The sequence below is a fragment of the Anabas testudineus genome, chromosome 10 (genome assembly GCF_900324465.2).
Source record: "Anabas testudineus chromosome 10, fAnaTes1.2, whole genome shotgun sequence".
In the NCBI taxonomy this organism is placed as follows: domain Eukaryota; kingdom Metazoa; phylum Chordata; class Actinopteri; order Anabantiformes; family Anabantidae; genus Anabas; species Anabas testudineus.
In genome coordinates, this window is record NC_046619.1 from 10,347,562 (window position 1) to 10,369,906 (window position 22,345).

The following is a 22,345-nucleotide window of genomic DNA, read 5'->3' on the forward strand; positions in this document are numbered from 1 at the left end:
TTGAGTGTGTGATCATCAGCCCTCCTACTGAGGGAGTCAGTGAAATAGAGACACAGAATATGCCTCTGGCTGTTCTTAGTGTTACTTTCACCCAGCTTCATTCTCTTCTCTCCTTCACTATACCACTCTCTTTCTCTAGACACCAGCTACTGTACAGCAATAAAACATAACGTACAGTAGAACAAGAAAACAAAGACAGTACAAGCCCCACGCCCAAAATTGAACTGGACACCTCTGGTGCCCCACTGCTGATGTCAGAAGGTGGTAGGTATTGTATGTGGTTCATGAATAGAAAAGCCTCCATACAAGGAGATCTGACTGGATTTTAGGTTTCTTATCATAATAAACAATAATGAACAATATTTTTTCACATATTTTATCACACTCCAATCTTGTAGCAGGTACATACGAGGCAGATCACCGCTGCAGGGGATGTTAACACCTCCCCAGATGTAGGAAATTTTCCACGCCAAGACTGTAACTGGCACATCATCATCTTAAGTATAAAAGATGTGGACATCTTTAAAGTCAAGTCGCCTTAGTATGAAGAAGTTAAAACTATGAATGGCATGAGGATGTCTCATTTTAGATTGAGACACACTGGGTGGTTTCATTCTGCAGGTATGTGGAGTCTTATGAAATATTACACTGTGTGTCACACTGTTGTTTCCCTGGCCTCACATACAGCAGTTTATAATAACTTCTTCTTCCTCTCTCTGTTTTGTATGTGTTCATATCTGCACTAAAATAAAACCCATACATTATCAACACTGTACATCATCTGTTTTTCTCTAAATTATAAATAACACTGTTCTCCTTTTGGTAACTTCTCTATTCTACTCTCGTATTTGCTCTATTAACATCGTACCCTTTTCTCACTTTTACATTTTCTCACCCTGAAGTTAAAATTCCCGTTTCACATAATGCGGGTGTTTTGTGTATAGTTTTAGTTATTTCGCTAAAAATAACTCTCAGTAACTCATCAAGCTTACTGCTGAAATATGGGCATGGTGTAATGGCATTTTTTTATGTCAGTATTTTTGAAAGACAAAATGAAGGTGAACAAAGCGACTATGTGTTCCTGTAAAATAAAAGCTGGGAGTAGTCCATGCACAGCTCCTGTCCTTATACAGTATAAACAGCACTACTTATACTTATTATACCACTGTTCTCAAAGGGGGGGTGAGAACTGAAAACTATAACACAGAAACACATCAACAGCGCGCACACACACACACACACACCACAAACCATCGCTATAAATACGCAGTCGTTACGACCGTTTTACTGCCTTCTGTTTAAACCCTCGGGAGTATGAGCTCTCTGATCACTGAGATGCACGACGGTACCTCTATAAAACAGTGCTGTCTCTCTGAGTCCCTGCATAAATCTGGACTGAGCATGAGGGCACAAATACACATTTCCTCGTTTATGTGCAGCCCTCAGTTCTCTCTTCTGAGTGTGTATGAATTGTATTTGCACTGCGTGCACTATCACACACGTACACAGACATGTTGAAAAGCCACGGATAATGTGCTCAAAACGTGCCGACATGCATTTATTTATATTGGAGGTTATTTGTAGTGTGTTCTGTGTGATTCCTGTACGTGTGATCCACCCTTCTGACCTTTGACCCTCAACCATGCCCATTCCCATCATCCCATTGTTTACTCTCCCAGACCCAATCAGCCATCCCAGGACTGTCTCCCATGGTGACCACCAATGAGCCAAGTTTTGTGTGTGCAAACTGGACACAGTTCAAATGTGTGCCAGGCCACACACACACACACACACACACACACACACACACACAGTGTAAACCTGAGAACCAACATTGTGAGCTCCGATCGTTCTGTTATACTGAGGAAATGTCTGGCTTCTGTTTGCCCATTAGCCCCAAGCTAGAAAGTCGAACATGTCCTTACTCCTCACAAGGGCGTGGGGAAGCTGGTGGTCTTAAATCAGTTTTCAGTTGTGGATCACAGTTTTCTGTGTGACTGGTTTCTTCAGGCTGTTTGTTTATCATTTACTTCCTACTTCCCTTTGCTTGGTCCTTTCCCACCTTTGTTTTGGTTCAGATTAAAGCACCGTCTATACCGTCTCCCTCTTTAGCATTTCTTTGCTGCACTAATAAAGTGTGAGAGATCACTATTAGCCCATTTAATAGCCTGTTTTTGTGCTTGCCAATGCCTGCTGAGGCCTCCACAGTGTAGAGGAGAACACTGATATGCTGTCTCCTTTGCTCACATCCAATCCACTTCAAGCAATGCATTTCCTTCTCCTTTCTCCCTCGCTATATCTCACCTCCTCACACGCCAGATCTGTCTTTCTGTCTGTTTTACCAGCCTCTGCTCCACCTCCCACTGACAGACATCACATATGCAGACACTTCAAACATGTTTCAAAGAGCTCCTTGGAGGAGGGCTCCAGAGAAACCCTGAATAAGTCATCATATCAGCGGCGTTTTTCTTTTCACCTTCCATCTCCTGGTCTGTGTGTGGTTGTGTTTTCTTTCCACGCACACAAATATTTTCATCCTTCTCAGTTTTTCTTTTTTTCCGTGCCCGTCTGAGTTTTTCCACATTACTTTGGTATTTTCTCATCCTTTCCTCCTTCCTTTTACTCATCTGTGTTTTCCTCTGCCTCCCTCTCTCTCCATCCATCCTAGAGATCTGTAATAATTGCTTTTATTCCCTTCCTTGTCTCAAAGATTTCCTCAACCTCGTCTCACCCAGGAATCGGACAGCGGGACGCACTAAAATCACCCTGGCTCTAAAAAGATTTCCACTGAAATGTTCCCGTCATTTCATTTTCAGTAACGTTAACGTCTGTCTCACCTGTGCAAACTGGTGGTTGCATATATACATATATATGTATGCAAAGTGCTTTTTAGTCAAAGACAGGTTGGTTGATACAGATGTTGCTGTCTCTTTGTTCTGTCTGTTCTAAAAGAAAAACCATGCTAACTCCGATCTGTTAATCATCTGTTAGGGGTGTGATACTTCATGAAGACAAAAAATAAAAATCCTGCAAACCATGTATAATGTGACATTACTGAGTGAATAATCATATTCCACAGCAGAGATCTAATCAAAATGTCAGTCATGTAACACTGTAAGTCTGTGGACAGTCATATGCAGGAATGAACAGGGAGAATAAAGACAACACATCTTATTAAATATATACATGATGACTTAAAGAAAACTATCTAATCCAATTTAGTGTGGCAGCAACATAATCTACCCACACATAGATACTGATGACGCACATCTCTAGTGTAGAAGTCTAAGTGGGATTGTTTGAGAAAGAGAGAGAGAGAGGGAGAGCAAGCCTCACTATGACAGCATGTGAGAACCTCTCGTTGCTTGAAGACACCTCGTACATATTCTCAAATCATCCTCTGTGGTGAAAGAAACCTTGATAAGGACACGTGTATAAAACGAATGAGAGTGAGACGGAGACAACTAATGACATGACTGTGTTCAATAAAACCTGGGCTCTCCCACAGCATCCATCCAGTACATGATCACATATGTGGAGATTTATAAGGTTTGACAAATAAAAAAACCTTGATAATGTCATCAGGGTTATTTCTATTTTACAGAGTTTTATGAATTTTAGCCAAATTTAGATGAGGGGTAGAGGGTTTTCACTGTAATATAAACCATAAAAAAGAAGATGCAGGGCAACTATTATTGTGTTTTATGACAAGTTGAGATATTTTAGGGAAGTATAGCATAACTAATAGAAATGTATTATTTTACTAGATATGAATCACCTATTACCGCGGTTACATAACACAATATGAATTTTATTCTATGTAAACACTGTTTTAAAAATAAAAATAGAGAACCTATGACATACATGTCCTGATTTAATAATAATAGTTAAGCTTTGATGCAACTTTTCCATCACAACAGACAGAAAAGGAATCACAGCGTTTCATCTGTTTGTAGTAACCTGGTCAGACAAAATGGAAATTTGAAGGCCCACAGTTTAAAAACACAAATCTGCTGATGAAGATCATGTGATCAGGTGGGAGGTGGAAGTGCTTTGTTTCCTAACTCAAAACTAAATATTTTGATAAAAGACAAAAAATGAGACTACAAACTATATTTTAACACAGAACCCAGTAAATTTCCCCACAATAGAACCACACACAGTGCTTTAAGCAGCCATACTGCATGTGGTGTTGGTGAGAGCTGTTGTAAGGGACACCACGGTTGTCTTAATAAAACATGAGCAAACAGCAAAGAAACTGTATATAATCTGCTCAGGTAGCACTGCAGCTTGAAAGCACACAAACACCAGAGAGTCTGGGGATCTGAGAAAAGAGAGGCAGGGATGTTAATCTCTCAGAAACACACCTGCATGCAGAAATACACCACTGCACTACAAACGCTGCCTGCTTTTTTCTTTTTCTTCTTATCTCTACTCTCGTTCCTCGACAGTTCAAGTTGCTGCCTGTCTGCTTGACACCTTGTCACTCCCCCACACAACACCCACAGCCACACTTTGTCTGTTTTTGTTAGTTTTGGACCCGCTGATGAATTTGTATCATGTGTCTCTCTATAACCACTCAACAGTCGGCTGCACGCTGCCCTTGGAAGCCGTGCCTGTTAAGCAGACCCTGTCTCTTGTTAACAAGAGCTCTCCTCAATTACTCTCCATCGAGACACTTGCTAAAATAGCCCCCTCCCCAACCCCCTCCATCATCCATCCACCTTTATTATTTAGAAGCAAGGGGATCTGTGTTGCCATGGATTCTGTCGTCATGGCTACAAACAACTACGCAGATGTACAGGAAGTGGAGAAGGACGAAGGAGAAGGGAGGGCCGGAGCGATAACTGGTCGCGGTGGAAACTTAGCCTCTGCAGAGTGGAGATCCAGTTGTGATAAGACACAGGGTGAGAGGTGAAGGAGCGAAGATGGCGAGGCTGTCCATCATTTGTATAATGACAGATGAAGGTCAGGGCAGAACCTCGGGGGGATATGAGAGAGACGGCTGCAAATGTGTGGTTTTAGTTCTGGTGCCACTGTTGTCTCATCCTGCGCCGTGCGTCTATACAAACAGATAAAGCCCTGCGATTCCTTTTCTGTCTGTGCAGCCGTGAAGGACGCGGGGCGATTTACATAGAGCAGATAAGAGTGAACTTTTATCAGTGTTGATGGACAATAGACTGTTTAACATGCAGGAATGATGTTTGTAGTGTGTCCTTGATTTGCAAAGCATTGCACTCCAGTGCAGAAAGAGAGTAAATCAGTGCTTTTTCAGACAAATCCCTCATAGGAGGAGGCATGTATGGTCAAAAAAAAAAAAAGGCTTGAGAGATGTCAGGTTCTGTCATGCTGTGCAGCTGTTTGACTGGAGGTGTTTTCAGGACAAACAGCAGAACAGATGCCTGCACTGACGTTTCCTCTGATCAAGGGGAAACACCTTTGATGCCGATTCCTCGATGGCACCACCCTAATGAGGGAGTTCTTTACCGAGCTGCAGAATCAATAGCGGATCGATTCGCCCTATCTGATCTTCACACAGCTCTGCAAACCCTCTAAGACCTCCACCCTGAAACAAAAAAATGTACCTCGGTAGAAGTCATAAAACACCATTTAAACAAGAGAAAGCATAAGAGGAAGCAAATGTCTCCCAGAATGATCAGAATACTATCTTTAAAGATAAAAGTATAAGGCACACTGAATGAGACCATGTCTATGCAAACATTTAAGCTTGGAACCATCCCTATCCTTGTTTTTAAAATGTCATGATTTCAAGCAGGTACACCGCCCAGTTAAAGTGGTTTGTCATAATGTTGTCTACAGCGCCACCTTGTGGTATGAAACTGCACTGCCCATCTGTTTCATCTCTACCCATGAAAAATAAACTTCTACATCTGTCAGAATTCCCCTCTTCTTACATCTGGACCCTCTGTGATTTGTCACTAGACTCTTCCTCATGGCAGCAGTGTGAGCATGCTGCAGAAGATTTCATGGGGTGTCAATGCAGTGCTGTTGAATGATCCAGCTGAAGTAGGCATGTGGAAGTATGCAGTACAGTCAGAAAAATCCCGAGGATTTCTGTGTGAAACATTAATATTATGTGAAATGTTTAGGTTTAATTTTTGGCAGACTTCAATGCTCAGATCTTGTGTGGGGATTATGGGGTTCAATGTGAGTGTTTCACACTTTGTGCCCATGGCCACTGTCTATTTCTGTGGTTGCGGTTATGTGTGGCTGCCTTTAGGAATGAGACAGACGATATTACACCCTGTTCCCTCCCTCAGAAGCAGTGCTAAAGTAACAGCTGATGTCAGTCTTGCTTAAAGACACACACGCACACTCCCTGTTGGCTAAGCTCACACTACAACCTGTCTACCATTAGGCAGTAGCGTCAAAGGCACAGCAGAGAGCCAGCCAAAGGGGAGGAGGGCTCCTACACCTTCCTCGCCAACAACACTTGGCACAGGGAGGTTCCTTATCATGCTCACAAATCCACAATCCAAGCCTTGAATCCCAGTTACAGCAGACAGACGAGGGGAGGGCAGTTATCTAAGACTCTCAGCACACCCATGTACTTGGCTGGATTATGGAGCTGCACTGTCTTCTTACAGAGACCCCCACCACAGCTAGCTCCTGCTCCACGGACCCCTTGTACGATAACTGCCCACCTTTTGCTCAGCGAGGGAGGGCCAGGGAAGAGGAAATGCAGAGTAGGGTTGTGTGCCCGGCTGTAACCAGACTCCCAGGTCCCTGCAGCCCTCTGCCTGGTCTGGCCCCAGCTGTGGCTGGGGGAAGAGGGCCTGGCGCCTGGCCAGATCACAGCTACTACAACTGGAGAGGAGGCCTAGGAAGACAGGACTGGGAAGCAGAGCTGGATTCAGGCATAAACAGAGCAGGAGGAGGAGAGAGAGGAGGAGAACGGGGAGGTAGCTGGGTAGAAGAGGACAGAGCTTATCTGAACCAGACCCTCAATCCATCTCAGAGTGAAGAACACAGGAGTGCTCTGTCTCTGTATGATAACCTCCCCGACGCCATCACCCCTGACAGCCTCCAGGAGGTCTCGGACATGGAAACAAACTTTCAGGAGCAGATGTATCAAGCATGCGCCCTTGAGCAGATCCAGGGACTGATGGAAGCTGAGGGGGTGAGTGAAGAAAAGAGCCCCTGGTCCTCCTGTGAGGTCATCCTCTCCGATCATGGCTTCAGCAACCAGGACCACAATCCAGATCGAGATAAGAAGCATGGACAGGAGCCTGAGCTGATGTCATGTCCTCAACACGTTACAGTAAGTTCTCCTCCGCTTTCCCAAACTGGGTGCCAAGCACAGTGGTCCTCTGTTGCAGCCCAAGAGCCCGAGCGTTCAACGTGGGCTCCTAAGGTGCCTCCTCCCGTTCCCCTGGCCGACCCCTCCGCCAGTGCCCTCCGTAGCCTCCTCACCAGCCTCCAACAGCAGATAGTACGGCAAAGAGAGGAGTATGAGGAAAGAATTATCAGGTAATGCCCCTTTTGTTTTCTTTACCATTTTCACTTCAGAGAGTTAAACAGAAGTAAAAGAACCGAGCACATTATGAGCAAATTTATTGTGCTCGTGCTCTTGGCTCGAGTATCACACTTTCAGTTCCCTTACTTGTCCATGAGAATTTTCCTGTCCTCGTTGAACTTCCAGTGCAGGGTAACACAATGTTCCCAGGCCCTGAAAGTGTGTGTGTCAACTCAGCTGTGCTGCTCTGGTCACTCAGTTGACCCCGAGCTTCACCCTATTTCCTGTTCATGCACAGCATGAGCGAAACTGACATATCTCAACATTTTATGTGGTTGGTTTTTCAATATGGAAATAGATCACACAACTTATTTGTATTTGTGTCTCAATGGGGAAGAATCCTATTTTGCCGTATGATGTATAGCTTGGTGGCTATAACATGGAAAACAGCACCACCTGTGTGGTTGATCTATAGAAACAGCTCCTGACACTGGAAAGAGAGCTAATTTTAGGGGCCATGCTGCTGAGCTAGACACAACACATATCTCATTTATTACCGATATAGATAGAACAAGTCTCAGTGTAAGGTCAGGAACTGCTGCTTATTGGCATGGGAAATAGAAGAATTACATTTCTTTTAGCATGACACAAGAGAGATTCAAGCCAACCTTCTTAGCCATGTGTTCTGTCCTTTCCGAACATATCATGCATCAAGAACCAAACCTACCAAAACTCAACAACCAACTTAAATGTCACAGATTAACCACTAAATAAACTACTGACCTTTCCTCTCTCCCTTCTTGCTCAGCCTAGAGCAGAGAAATGAAGAACTGCAGGTAAAGGTTGTGCGGTTGAAAACAAACCTGGCACAGCAGCGGCACTGGTACCAGGCTGTCCAAGCTAAGATCACGGAGACCGAAAGGACCCGAGCTGCTGCGGAACTACACAACGCAACGCTGCAGAGAGAGATGGAGCAGTTTTTTGACACCTTCGGAGAGCTCAACAACGAGGCCAAGAAGACAGAGTATATTGTGAAGAGCTTTTAAAGAAGATGAAAGCTGTGTTTGTCTCTTTCTGGGCAGAATATTCTCATAGTTATGTGGAAGGAATATATGTGATGTTCAGCTATTTCCTTATAAAATACATATGCACAAAACAGTATGGCTGAGAAAAATGAATCACTGATGTCCACTTTATTAGTTGCGTCAGGGCAAAAGATGTTGGCCAAGTGATAGTATTGTGACCATTTCAATCAAACAGGACATCTCTGGGGAAAAGAAAAGAGGAACAAACCGAGCAAAAATGTGAGATGTACAGTGTATACAACAGAGCATTTTAAATGGTAAACACACGAGATGTTCTGAGCACCATCATGCTCAGTCCTCATCTTAAAAGATGTTTGGGAGTGGCCACTCCTCAGGTCGTTTAAGGCATGACTGAAAGAATAAGGTTGTGTTTTGTTTTTTGTTTTTAAAAAGGAAAATATAGTGGTGGTGACTCCATATAGTGTCATATTTCTGCATGTCCATCATACTGTGCAATCAGTTCTGCAAAAAGCAGCTCCACAGTCCATTTCCGAGGTTCATCTTTTAGTTTGAATGTCAGTCAGTCGCATCTCCATTTTAAAGCCTTTATGCTTTCTTGTTGCTGTGCCATCTTCCTCCATACACTCTGCCTCTACAGCAGACGGATGACTGCTGTCTTTAAGGATGACTCAAATATAACGGAGAGTGCTGCACAGTACATTGTGATAACATATACACACATGTAGGCTTACAAGGCAAAAAAAGACAACATCTCTCAAACAGACTTTCAGAGCCAAGAACATCAAGGTACTGTAAGTAGACGAACTGTCCTGAATGGATTCCTCTCTATAAGAGGAACTATAGTATTTTATAGGCTTTGTTTATGCCTTCATGCAAGTTGAACACCATTATTTGTGTTTTACTGCCACCTTTATGTGTGTCCTAAATGATTAAATTTGTTACTATCCCAGCACTAATGGAATGGTCTATAAAGGAGCAGCCCATGCATGGATTAGTTCGTGAAATGTTTTGACAAGGGGGTTTTATTTCCATGGGCCTTGATACGATTGTGTGCAACATTTTGCAAGTAACACAAAAATAAACTACATGTATCTTTTTGCCTCTCCAAAATTTACAGGATTGCGATTTTCTTTTGATATACACATTGAGAGTAAGTACCTTATGTCAGATGAGGATGTCTGTAATATATAGTTCTACAGATATCACTTTATTAACAAAACAAGCACATTTGATCTATTTGTAATGAAAGGGTCTACAGCCACTATGAGTGTCAGATCTTGACATCTTTACATACAGTACATCATTTGTAATAAAACTAACACTGCAACCACAGCTTCTCCTTGCTGTCAGGAGAAAAAGCTCAAATCCACATCACTCAAGCCAATGAAGTAAAAAACACTGTGCAGAAAGCACCACTGTGGTGATTGGCAATACTGCGAGCTAGCTAAAGAATCGATCAAACTTCAGATTAGTGTTTGATCATCAGACGAATATCAGATAGTTGGTGTGATCGATCTATGATAAGCTTTTGTTCTTATTGGCATAACATGCATGAGAGCAGCTGGCAGCTGTGGTCAATGTTCAGTGCGAATTTGCTCTAGTTTGATGACATTAACCTCTGGTCTGAATGTAATATTTGCTAAAAAAATAAAACTATGATACAGGCATAGAGAACAAACAACAATCCCCAATCTACTCTCCAAGAAACCTGAAAATCAAGACGGATGCATACATAAAATAGATTTGATCAAGTTAAACAATATCCACAAAGAAAGATACACCTTTGACCCAACACATAGCATAGATAGCTTTGACTTCTAGGTAGCAGTTGAAAAGGACCAACAAGATCCACCAGATCACACAGGGAAATAAAATAGAAAAATAGACCTATTTGTTGAGGTTAAAGAGGACACAAATAACTGAAGGAAAAAAAAAACAGGAAAGGAGGGAGGAAATTAAAGTAAAGAAGATGATAGCTGATTGAAAGTTGGATATCTGAAATTGAGGGGTTGAGGCAAACGCGTTACTGTTCACTGACTCTCGTCCAGCGGTCCCGTCAGTGTGTCAATGCTGCTGCTATCTGTGTCCGAAGCCAAGGTGTGCTCCGTGGACATGGACGAGATGTCGTTGGCTGAGGACGACTGGGAGGCCGAACCTGACACCACATCTGATACATGACACACACAATGGAGGGATCCAGATGGTGCAAAGCTTAGGTACTTTTACAAATAAAAATATTATTTTATACATTTCCTATGCTTTTTTTTTTTTATTGGGACAGACCATAATAAGATATTTCAGGAAACCAGACTCTAACATCACTCTTTATTAAAGCTTAATACCCAATTTAAAGGTAATGACTGAAAGCTGATAATGACAGAAGATAGTGCATGTACGTACCTGAACAATCTTCTTTCATCAGACCATTCTTGTTCCTCTCTTCCCAGTCAATCACCTCTTCATAAATGAGTTCTGTGGGGAAATAAAAAATTAATGCCCTCATTATGTACTGTAGATCTGTAGAGTAGATTTTAAAGTAGAGGAAACTAAATATAGTCCATATTAATAACCTTTTTTTGTCCTTTGCACTAAATCACTTACCAATGTATTGCATGAGGCAATGACAATGATATATCTGTTAGTTTTAGACAAATTTTACACATATTTTATTGTTAACAGCTATTAGACATAAGCCTAAACCCAAACAGCTTACTGCATTAACATCCTCTGTTATTCTCCTCTTACCACGAGTGTAAACTATTGTGAAACAGGAAGCAGGTCTGCAGCTTGTTCTTTTGGGATATTTGTGTCATATCTACTTTTTATTTGCAACTGAAACAGCTATAGTGTCCTACATTATCTGATCACCTGTGCAGTGAAAGAGAAGAATCTTTATTTTTAATTCACAAGTTGCCTGTGCATTTAATGAAAAAAGTTCAGCTGCACTGCTCACATCTTTACCTAGAGGGCACTGTATCCTACCTTTCCATTGCTCTATGGTGTGCTCTCTCTCTTCCAGCTGCTTATCTGAAATCTGAGGAGGAGGCTATGACACAAACAGAAAGATATATATCATAGCAAAGTCACACACATCAAAGAGCCGCCCCACTGAACTGCCACATATGGAACAGTCGCCTCACCGCATCGGCCTCTGCTGGATCGTACCACACGTGAATGTAGGGGTGATTGAGGGCTTCTTCTACAGAGATGCGGCATTCAGGATCAATGACCAGCATTTTGGACAGCAGGTCCCGCGCCTGACCTGCTGTTATGGCAACAGAGGAACAACATCGTTACTATGGAAATAGAACTATGACCTCATTTAAGCAGTCTTCATGAGAGAACCGATTGCTTTGCCTTGCAGTGTTGGGTAGCATCTCAGGGATTGTCAAGATTTGTTCTCTTGTTTCAGTGATGTGATCTCCAGCCCTTAATGCCACAAATCAGGGCAGAAAACTTTTGACCTGCATGGTCATTCTATGAACTAGTAGTACAAGAAGTCCAGTTTTCAACTTCTATGTCTCTGTAATTCTGTTGAGAAATGTCTCCTTACATCAGTATACTGCAGACAAATATTGTTAGCTCATGGATGCCCTTATTTTCTATAACTACACTATATAAGTACTGTATATACTATATGAGATATCCTGTACATGTACATAAAGGGCTGTGTCATTGGTAAAGATTAAAAACAAGTATTTAAGCTTTGAAATACTGACTTACTTTACATTCAATCATGGATATGTTAGCATTCAAAATTCTTACTTTTTAGTTTGTCGTGTTCTGAGTCAGAAGGAAAGGCCCAGTCAGGGAAAAGCTCAGCAAAGCTGACTCCAGGATACTGTGGCTTGTTCATCACATAGTTCCTCACGGTCTCCATCAGTCGGTTCATAAACTCCAGACTAGGCGTGCCTAGAACCTCAATTACCTTATTCCACTGGTCAATGTCTGGACAAAATGCTTGTTATGGAAAAACATAATTGTACATACATATATAAGCCATGCAAAGAAAAACACATGTATGCCCATGTTACCAAAAATGACACATAAGCACATTCAAGAACTGCAGTAAAAAGCTAATACTCCCACAGATGGAAAGCAATTTATCCCAGAATCACACCATCCATTCTGTTGCTCAGCTGTAAATAGACAGTGCCACCGAAAGAAGCTGGTGAATGAAGAGGTGACCAAACCCATTAGAGACAGAGAAATAGCCAATATATATGCAAATGATTTGAATCTCTTCCATTTGATTCCTTCTATCAATTAAATGGATTATGGCTATTTGGACAACAACTTCACAGATTAACTGTCACTGAAAAGGGCAGGAAACTCACAAAGACCTTTTTGAATTGAGGTCTGCTGGAAATCTTGAGAGGTTCTATTAAACAGAAAATGCTCAAAAGGCAGCGAGTATTGCAAGGAGAACCATAAAACAAGAACACTGCCAAGATGAATGAGATACTTCATGCTAAATGGAGGTCTGGTGGAGAGTGAGGGAAGAACGAGTGGGACAGAGACTGTGAGAGCGGGGAAGGATACGGTCGGTGCCCTGGAAGATGACGCTACCCTTTACCATCTCTCCCATGATACACCCCACTGACCAGATGTCCACTGTGAACAGAGAGCACACACACACACACACACACACACACACACACACACACACACACACACACACACACACACACACACACACACACACACACACACACACACAGGAAAGATATCAAATAAAAATCATAACGTAACATCAACCACATAATAAAAAGCACAGTAAAATTATTTATGGAATTTCTGCGGATGAACAACATGGTCCATAGTTTAAATCTGAATGACAAACATTCAGATACACCAACTCTTGTTATTTTGGTCCATCCTCTAAATGTGCCACGGCCTGATGCTTTCATCATATTCATCTTGGGGCTGCCTTTCTTCTTCTTTCTTGCGCTGGCGTGGTAACCAGACACAGCCTTCCAGGCCTTTTTTCTTATCAGTTTACACAGCTGTTGCTCGCTCTCTCTCTCCCTGTGTGTGAGTGTAGGTGCTCAGCAAAGTAGGATGCAGTTTCTCTCTCTCTCTCTCTCTGAGTTGACTGTTTGCTTTAGTGCATTTATATGTGGCAAACAGCCATTAACTCCTCTCTTCCTCCTGTTTTAGTTTCTGGGAAGCTGAAAGTGTTCTGTGCTGCAAAAACAACCCCAGATCACTACAGAGCACTTTGGGCTAAGTCAACACACACAATGCATGAATCAGAAAGTTTTGACAAGTTATAGTATTTAACTGTAGCTATGCTCTTAAAAAAGACTTTCCTGTTGACCTAATTAGTTCTTCCGGTTTTATGATACTTGTGCTTGTGCTTTAGTAAAAAAAAAAAAATATATATGATCAACTCAACTGGCAGGTTTATGTACCCCATCTCTTCAGCTAGTTTTATTTCACTGTAAAACATTTAACCGGGTGATTCTCAAACTTTCTCTTTCTATCTGATACAACATATAGATGTATTTCGCCTCCAAGGGAACGGCTTGGGAAGACAAAAAGGAAGGATACAGTCCTTTCCAGGGAAGAGGATTTTGTGAGAGATCATTTCAGCCATTATGCAGCCAACCGACCACAGATCCACTGCAGCAGCGTTGTGGCATAAAAAAGACAGTGACTGTCATCATTGATAAGGAACAAACCACAGCTAGTAACTAGCTAGAACCCAAGACATACTGCATCAAAGAACTGTGAATCTGTACTGTAGGCAGAGTTGTTATAAGTGAACTTCTAACAGCCTGCACCATCTGTATTTCTGTAATATACCTCCATGTTGTGTTGGACAAACCCTGCAATCATAATACTGTTTTTAAATGACCTCCTGCTTTCCTCTGTTTTATACTTTGTGCATCGTAGACAAGATGTGTTTAAGAGTAAAATTAGCATATGAGACACACATATAAACTAGTAAAGATGACTATTAGATTCCACAGTCAAATATAACTAATCTATTTTATTGGAGCACTGGAAAACAACTTATTAAGTTTGTCACAAAGGTGGTGGATATGAATATGAATGATGAATTATATCTGAACACAAAGAATAAACTGTTATCTTGTGTATAATTTCTGAACTGTTAATCATTTTCTTTCCCTGCACACGTGTTACACTGCTATATAATGTCAGATGAATCTTATAATTCTACTTACATTCGAGTTTTATTTCTTCTTTCATCTATTATAATTATCTCTCAACAAATGCCATGCTTTTAGAGATAGAAGAAACACAAGTATTTAAGTACTGTATTAAGACAGCTGCCTGTTTATCTTGCTCACCGTTCTCCTTATACTTCATGCCCAGTATGACCTCTGGGGCACGATAGTATCTGGTCACCACATACGGGGTCATCATGAAGTTAGTGCAGGCCGTCCGAGCCAGGCCAAAGTCCAAAATCTTCAGAGTGCAATCTGACTTCACCACAATGTTACTGGGCTTTAGGTCCTGTGGGGATAGAAAATCTATGAATCTATAGAAACATACACACAAAAACATTATCTTTGAGGTATTTCCTTCCATACAGATATTAGCTGGTGAAAAATGTGAATGGATGCCAATTATTTTGGTGAAAATGTTGCATTTAAGCAACTGGATCAAATTCTTTTATTGCAATTTTAAAATCAAAGAAATGATGCTTTGCTGATGAAAAACTCCTTGACCAAGGTCATTTTCTAATGTAAAATGTTCATGTTAACAAATAATTAGAACTATAACTATATTTAATTAACTTAATTAAACTGCAAATTAACATAAGGTGAAAATCCGTAGATTTCCGATTTCAGTAGACCTGTTGCTCAGGGTGTACCATTAAACTGCAATGTCACTGCTGGGTGTGCCTGCTTCTGACCACAGCCAACAGAGGCATAACAAATCTGAAGTTTTCAACCACAGTAGGAAAGTGAAACACTGATTTTGATCCAGATATTTGTATGAAACATATCAACTTTGCTAACCCACAGCATAATTATTCCACATACTCACCCTGTGGATGATACCAGCAGAGTGCAGGTGTCTGATGCCACAAAGGATCTGGTAGAGCAGGTAGGACATCCTCTCATGGTCCAGGTCCATGTGGATCACCTGGCATAGACTGGCATCCATCAGCTCCATCACTAGGTACCTAGTGATAACAAAATAAGAACATGGGAGATAAGGGATAGAAGTGTGAGAAAAAGCATAACAAGAAAAATAGGCACAAAGAAATAAGTGCATAAAAGTGGGGAAAGAATATAAAAGCAACTTAGAGCAAAACAGAAGGATGCCTGTTAAACTGAGGAAAACACTAAGAGAAAATCATCAGCTCAAATATCTGAATTCAAAAGAAAGCAAAAACAACTACAGAGTAGATCATTAAAGCCACAAAATCTCCACTGTCACTCACAGATCCTGGAATTCCTCCAGGGACTTCTGAGGCGTGAACACATTGATCAGACGGATGATCTGCAAAGCAGAGAGACAGGCCATTAGTCCACTCTGTTACTTTCTCATCTACAGTGCATTCACTTCACCGTGGAAAGCTAGCCAACTGAGGACAGCACTCTAAGAGGGATTGTCTGGATTATTTCACTTTGAGCAAGAAACTTTATCAACACTGCAGAAATCTATTTATGTTCTCAAGTTTGTAGTTTCTATAATCTGACAGACAATTAAGTGGTTTTAGGCTTTCGCTGCCAGTCACTTCCAGTGTCCTACTGAACAATGAAAGTGATTGTTAACTTAATCACTTCAAGTGCCCAATGAAACAATATAAAGAGAACATACAGACATAAAAATTACATTTTAAGGTGCAAGCAGTTTTAATCACCCTTTATAAGACTTACATTTTTGTGATTGACACATTTGAGAAGTACCAGCTCCCTGTAGGCACGTTTAGCATGGGTCTGGTTCTGGAAGGGCCGACACAGCTTTTTCACTGCTACTGGTATACCGAGGACTGTATCCATCGCAGAGCTGGTCACACATTGTACAGAGGAGGGAACACAGAGGTAAAGGTTAAAAAGGAACAGGCACAGGTACCAAAAGTTGTTTCCAGGGCGATAACAGCTGGTCACCCTGAACATCGTTAACAAGTGAAGAAGAATGTTATATATGTATAATTGTTTACACTTTAAATCCACATAACAAGAAAGTCAAAGAAAACATGATGTTAGGGGTTAATGGCAATCTGGTTTATAGTCAAAGGTACTGTATCTGGTCAGAGGACAGACAGACTGAATAAGCAATTAGGAAATGTCAGTCGTTGCCATTAATCCTGGCTGGTTACTCGGTCTGAAAATTGTTAATAATAAAGCCTCTCACCAGACAATGCCCTGGGCCCCGGAGCCAATGGCGCGGAGCTGCTGGTAGCGCTTGAGTACAGTGAAGGTGGAGTCTCCCACCTGCACGCTGTAGAACTGGCCCTCTGTCTCACTCATCCTGCTGAACAGTGAGGACCACCAGCGCTGTCTGCGGAGGGCACACACAGACATACACACAGATAAACACCCAGGCAGCTTAATTGTACACAAACTCACCATATAGTGAGCAAGCGAGTCATAGCATATTAACACACCTGTATTGATGCGATTATACTATCAAAAGGAAGGTGAAACCTTCATCAAATTTTCAGACCATCCGTCTGAAGCATCCCTTGCTCCTTTTTCAGCCCAGTCTAAGGCCAAACAATCTATCACTGCTTTCTGTTCATCTTATTTGTTTGACAAGGGTAACAGTCAACACCATAAAAGGTTTTGGTCTGTGTGTGTAGTTGAGAACAGAGGTAGCTGACAGCTTGAAGTTCCCACAGCTCTTACTGCTATCTCTAAGGTCATGCTTGCACACTCATGCTGGCAGCATTAGGTTTGAGTTTGCCCATTATTCTCTGATCTACATTAAATATGAGTACAAGTGTTTACACTGAAATGAGTACTGGCTAAGCGTATGGTAATTGATACACATTTCTGAACAAAAATTTGTGTTAGCACTGATTCATGAGGCAGGAAGTGGAGGAGGAGTATTATTCTTGGCCAGGATATGTGAGTGTATGTGTGTGTGGGCGAGAACACACAATTGTGTAGCTATGCAACAGCGAGCAGTCATGGCCGTTTGTCATTCCTTCAGAAAACAGCTACAGGTTAAATAAAGTCTGATATTTTAGCCTCATCTGTCTGACAGGCACCAAGGACACAAGTATGTACTGGCTTTCATGGTCAGAGAGTAAGAGTGCTAAAAAGAAAAGAATTTATGATGAAACAGAGCCAGAAAACATCACAGGCTGCTTAAATTGTAACGCTACTCAGTCTTAGCTTTGACACGGTGACAGCTTTGGAAAGACCTTCAGTGAGGGAGAAGTGAGCTACAGGGCGTCAATGGACCAGCTGTCACTTGACCGACTCAACTGTTATCAAGCTCAACTCTGAAATGATTATATATTAAATATATCAAAATACACTGCTAAAAAAAATTAAAGGAACACTTTGAAAACACAACACATTTTGATGGGGAAAAAATAATGCTGGATACTTTTACTAATATAAACTGGGTGATGCCTTAGGAACAAAAGGATGCAACATCGTTTGATAGAAATTAAAATGGTCAATCTAAAGAGGGCTGAATTCAAAGACACCCTGAAAATCTAAGTGGAAAATTATGCAGCAGGTTAGTTCATTTTACTGAAATTTCATTCCAGCAACTCAAATGGGTAATCAGTACTTTGTATGGCCCACACGTGATTGTATGGATGCCTGACAACAGCAGGGTATGTTCCTAATGAGACGACAGATGATGCCCAGGGGTATCTTCTCCCAGATCTGGATCAGGACACCACTGAGCTCCTGAACAGTCTGAGGTGCAACCTGGCAGCATTGGATGAACCAAAACATAATGTCCCAGAGGTGTTCGTTTGGATTTAGGTGAGGCAATTGTGGTGTTCTATGGCAAATCAACCTCCACGGTGCCAGGGGGTGAGCACAGGGCGCACTAGAGAGCGTTTGGCCCTCAGGCAACCCTCATGAAGTCTGTTTCTGGTTGTTTGGTTAGAGAGATTCACACCAGTGGCCTGCTGGAGGTCATTCTGTAGGGCTCTGACAGTGCTATTCCTGTTCCTCCTTGCACAAAGGAGCAGATACTGGTCCTACTAATGGGTTAAGGACCTTTTACGGCCCTGTCCAGCTCTTCCAGAGTAACTGCTTGTCTCTAGAAATCTTCTCTGTGCATTTGAGACTGTGCTAGAGACTAGTGAAAAAACTGTCAGAAAAGATATCAATGGCCTGTTAATTACTGGCTTATTATTGTTATTTTACTATGTCACACAACATAGTCTACACACATTTCACTCTGAAAAGGAAATGAAACAAGCTGTGAAAAATAAATTGTTACTCTTTCACTGTTCACTTATAAATAATGCTCTGGGTAATTCAAATGAACTGTCTCTTACCAGCCTCCTCTTAAATCTCACACATTAACATGTTAACACAGCCATACAAACTCTCTCACTTACTATCACTCAACATTCAGTTAATTTTCATCTCAGCAGTTATTTTATGCGTCCTGCTGAGCTATTTCCCACTGAGTTAATGTCTATATTTGATTATACTATTCAGTCCCACAGAGTCTCTGTTATTTTTAGTAGTATCTGTAATGCTGTTCATATAATACTAATTTCCTGTATTGGTTTGCTCAAAATTGTTTATTTCCTTTATAACCTGGGGTTTTTAATCCCTGCTGAATATGCCATCGTTTCTCTTATGCGAGTGCCTTCAGATGTGGGAGGTGTGGGTCTGCAACTGCGCCATTACTCAGATGAAAAGTGAAGCCTTCTCATCTCTATCTCCTTTCTTCCTGTGCCTCCCCGGCTTTTTCTCCACCTTCTCAAATGCACGTCCAGCTGGCTTCCTCTCGCTGGGGCAAGCTGCAAGCACCTTCACTTTTTCATGCTCATCCATTTTCCTTGACTTTGTCTTCCTTCGTCATTCTTTTATGCTTTCATTCCTCTGCCCTTTTCTGGTTTTCTCCCATCTTCCCTGTGGCCTCCTAAAAGATATCCCCACTGTGAGACTAAATGGCACTGACAGATATATATTTGATGAATGTTTTAGTTATGACATACAGGCAGAGCTTTGCCCAAATGATTGCATAAATGTTTAAAACGCAGGTGCAGAGGAAATATGGTGCCTGTGGTCAATTAAAATAAAATAAAACCTTCCCTTGACATGCGGCATGAGTTTTAGGCCACTGATTCAACACAGGAGTAAAATGAACATCATGTACAATAAATTTCCTGAAACCTCTTTTCCTCTGAGAAAAATATAGCCTCTGCTATTTTAGCTGCATTGGTTAAAAGTGGCATTTTGTTAACCCAAAGGTCTGGTGCACTCATTCACAACAGACACGTCAAGCAAAAGAATCCTATAAAGGGGAAAATTTATCATAACCAAAACTCATTTTAGCAACAGCAGGCACAGTTTCACATACAATACTTCACCTGCTGCCAAGCTCGGCACGACTAAATGCTAAAAGTACGGTTGACTCAGCACAGATACGCTGTATGCACAATGACAGGAAACAACTGAAATAAGGTGAAAACTGGTACATGTATGCTCTAAAAGCCAGACGGATAAATCAGAGGACAGCTATTATTGTTGTGACAGGCAGGCATAGGAATTTAAATTCAAAGAAAGAATTCAAATTCAAAGAGGACTTGATTAGCATCATGATTCCCAGCTGTGGGAAAAATCCACTTAATCCTTTCTCCAACAGGAACACCACACATTAATTACCAGCAAATGGTGTAACTGTGTCCAAAATCCTTCCTCTTAACATGAGACATAGATTACAGAAACCCATTATGGGCCAGAACATTAATTGTTGAATAATGGTAACTCTAATGTTGACTTCAACAAGCAGTGACAATGTTACTTACAACATTACAACTGAAGAGCTCCATAAAGTGACAATTTATAAATAACTTCTTTGATTTGAAGATAACATTGAATGTTATTTATGTCAGTTTTATAGCCTCAAAAATTAAGTGTCAGTAGTCATCATGTGGACAGTGTGGGATCAAACTACCAACCCTACTACAGATTTGCCCTAGCACCAACCTGAGCAAGAGTTGCTCCAGTATCAACCGAAACAATTACTATTCTCAAGATTGCCTATAAATTGTGTATTTATAATCTATATTACAGCATTCAACCATGCAAAATAAACTACTTTTAGTTTGATGAAACATACAGGGTGCCACGTGCTTCATAATTTCAATATCAAACAGATACAGACCGGCAAAATGTTGTACTGACAGAGATCAATGTCAAAATGGCTCATTAAGCTATATGTCGCCAATGGATTGACAAAATGAAACAAGGGAATGAGCTTAAATATGGACGGACAGATGAGAGGATGACATTGTTCTCTTGCCCTCATCTCTACTTATATAAGAATATGATTTTGTTGATGAGACAAGTGATTCACACAAACATCACCATCAACAACACGAGCACATCATCAGGACTACAGTCCAGTTCAGCCCAGTCCAGCCTTGGGGTCTGAGGAGGCTGTGGGAGCTGGATGGGAGTCAGTCAGCAGGCTATGATATCAGATTAGCATGGCCTGAAGCCTCAGCATCCCATCTTGAAGTAGCTGACTAACAAATCACACAACAGGGACGGACAAAGAGTTAAGCTGCTGCTGCACTACATACTGTGTCTCAAGTAGGATGCTAAAGATGTGATGTGCTGCCAGTACTACAACAAACACTCCTTCAGTCATATATTTGCTGTGTGTACATGTATGATTCCCATTAAGTGTTAGCTAACACAACCTCTGTATATTTTTGATATGCTCCAGACTTTGGAGATGGCAGATCGATCCCCTGTACATATTTGATCTGCTGTCAAGCTTCAACTTACCTGTGAAACACCACGACAAATAAACCAGACAGAGGTATTGCAGTAGCTCTCATCAAACCCACACCTGTGTTAGTGGTAACTGTGGTAGTGGTTAGAAATCCTGAGCATACTCGGCCCGATGGTACACAAATGCTATTTTTCTTGCTAAAGGTAACAGCTAAATCACTAAACCGACGAGCCCATCTTCTTCTCCATCAGTAAAAGGGAGATCTTTCGTCTCTGCCACACGCAGCGTGCCTACAAATACCCAGAGGTATGAAGTCACCCGCGTATGACACAGCGCGGCCGCTGCACCGCTGGCAGTCGGCGGCTTAGCTCAGTCACCAACCGTCGGTCCGCACGGCCGAAGTCACGTTGACAAACACCGGATAAATTCACATCTAGTTTGGTAGCTTACAAAGTTACCGAGGCCTACACTCTAGTGTCGGCAGCAATGCGGTAGTCGTCGGGCCGGGGGCTGAACTGAAGGCTCGGACGGAGCAACGTACGGCAGAGGAGGCGGCAGCGACAGCGGAGGGGACCTACCTTCTCCCTTCGCCGCTCCCAGGGCACTCCCATGCATCGAAAGCGCAGATGAAACTCTCTCCCTTCGCCTTTCAAGCACAGTCAAGACTTGGAAAAGTTTAGGCGAACGACCGGCCGGGCTGTCACGACAGAGAGACCGTCCCTCCGGTTCCTAGCTAACTCCGGCGGCAGCTCGGAGGGGCGGGTGCGTAGGAAGGCGACGCCACAACAAGCGGAGAGCCAACAGGCGGGTGACGTCATCGCGCAAAGTGACGTGGTGGGCGCAGAATTCTCTAGGAAAAGTTTGTGGAAAAAGTTTTTTGATGATAGAAATACTCATAGTAGAATAAGACCATCTTTTATTAGTCTGATTAAAAAAAAAAGTAAAAAAG

At 41.9% G+C, this 22,345-nt stretch overlaps 2 protein-coding genes across 5 annotated transcripts; one reads left to right on the forward strand and one right to left on the reverse strand.

The window, feature by feature from the left end:
* Window positions 1-6,406: 6,406 nt before the first annotated feature.
* Window positions 6,407-8,541, forward strand: LOC113160496. Its single transcript, XM_026357784.1, has 2 exons — window positions 6,407-7,491; window positions 8,286-8,541. Exons 1-2 carry the CDS (start codon window positions 6,584-6,586, stop codon window positions 8,521-8,523), a joined length of 1,146 nt encoding a protein of 381 aa, XP_026213569.1. The 5' UTR covers window positions 6,407-6,583; the 3' UTR covers window positions 8,524-8,541.
* A 101-nt stretch (window positions 8,542-8,642) lies between these two features.
* Window positions 8,643-22,168, reverse strand: mapk9 (mitogen-activated protein kinase 9). Of its 4 annotated transcripts, none has more exons than XM_026357782.1 (12): window positions 21,975-22,165; window positions 16,861-17,007; window positions 16,383-16,512; window positions 15,944-16,002; window positions 15,544-15,682; window positions 14,841-15,006; window positions 13,066-13,137; window positions 12,289-12,471; window positions 11,664-11,788; window positions 11,506-11,569; window positions 10,924-10,995; window positions 8,643-10,690 (listed from the first exon to the last, which is right to left on the reverse strand). In XM_026357782.1, exons 2-12 carry the CDS (start codon window positions 16,974-16,976, stop codon window positions 10,554-10,556), a joined length of 1,263 nt encoding a protein of 420 aa, XP_026213567.1. In that variant the 5' UTR covers window positions 16,977-17,007; window positions 21,975-22,165; the 3' UTR covers window positions 8,643-10,553. The 4 variants fall into 4 exon arrangements, 2 of the variants coding, with proteins under 2 accessions (XP_026213567.1, XP_026213568.1); XM_026357783.1 differs by lacking the exon at window positions 13,066-13,137 and adding an exon at window positions 14,077-14,148; XR_003298695.1 differs by lacking the exons at window positions 8,643-10,690; window positions 10,924-10,995; window positions 11,506-11,569; window positions 11,664-11,788 and adding exons at window positions 13,383-13,732; window positions 14,077-14,148 and having other exon boundaries at window positions 12,433-12,471; window positions 21,975-22,167.
* Window positions 22,169-22,345: the final 177 nt, after the last annotated feature.

Excerpts from the sequence above, each read along its gene's own strand:
- LOC113160496 (XM_026357784.1), top strand. The coding sequence starts at position 6,584 with ATGGAGCTGCACTGTCTTCTTACAGAGACCCCCACCACAGCTAGCTCC. Across the intron at positions 7,492-8,285 it reads TATGAGGAAAGAATTATCAG|CCTAGAGCAGAGAAATGAAG; the intron begins GTAATGCCCCTT and ends CTTCTTGCTCAG.
- mapk9 (XM_026357782.1), bottom strand. The coding sequence starts at position 16,976 with ATGAGTGAGACAGAGGGCCAGTTCTACAGCGTGCAGGTGGGAGACTCC. Across the intron at positions 15,683-15,943 it reads CTGGAGGAATTCCAGGATCT|GTACCTAGTGATGGAGCTGA; the intron begins GTGAGTGACAGT and ends TGTTATCACTAG. Across the intron at positions 13,138-14,840 it reads CATGAAGTATAAGGAGAACG|TGGACATCTGGTCAGTGGGG; the intron begins GTGAGCAAGATA and ends CTCTGTTCACAG.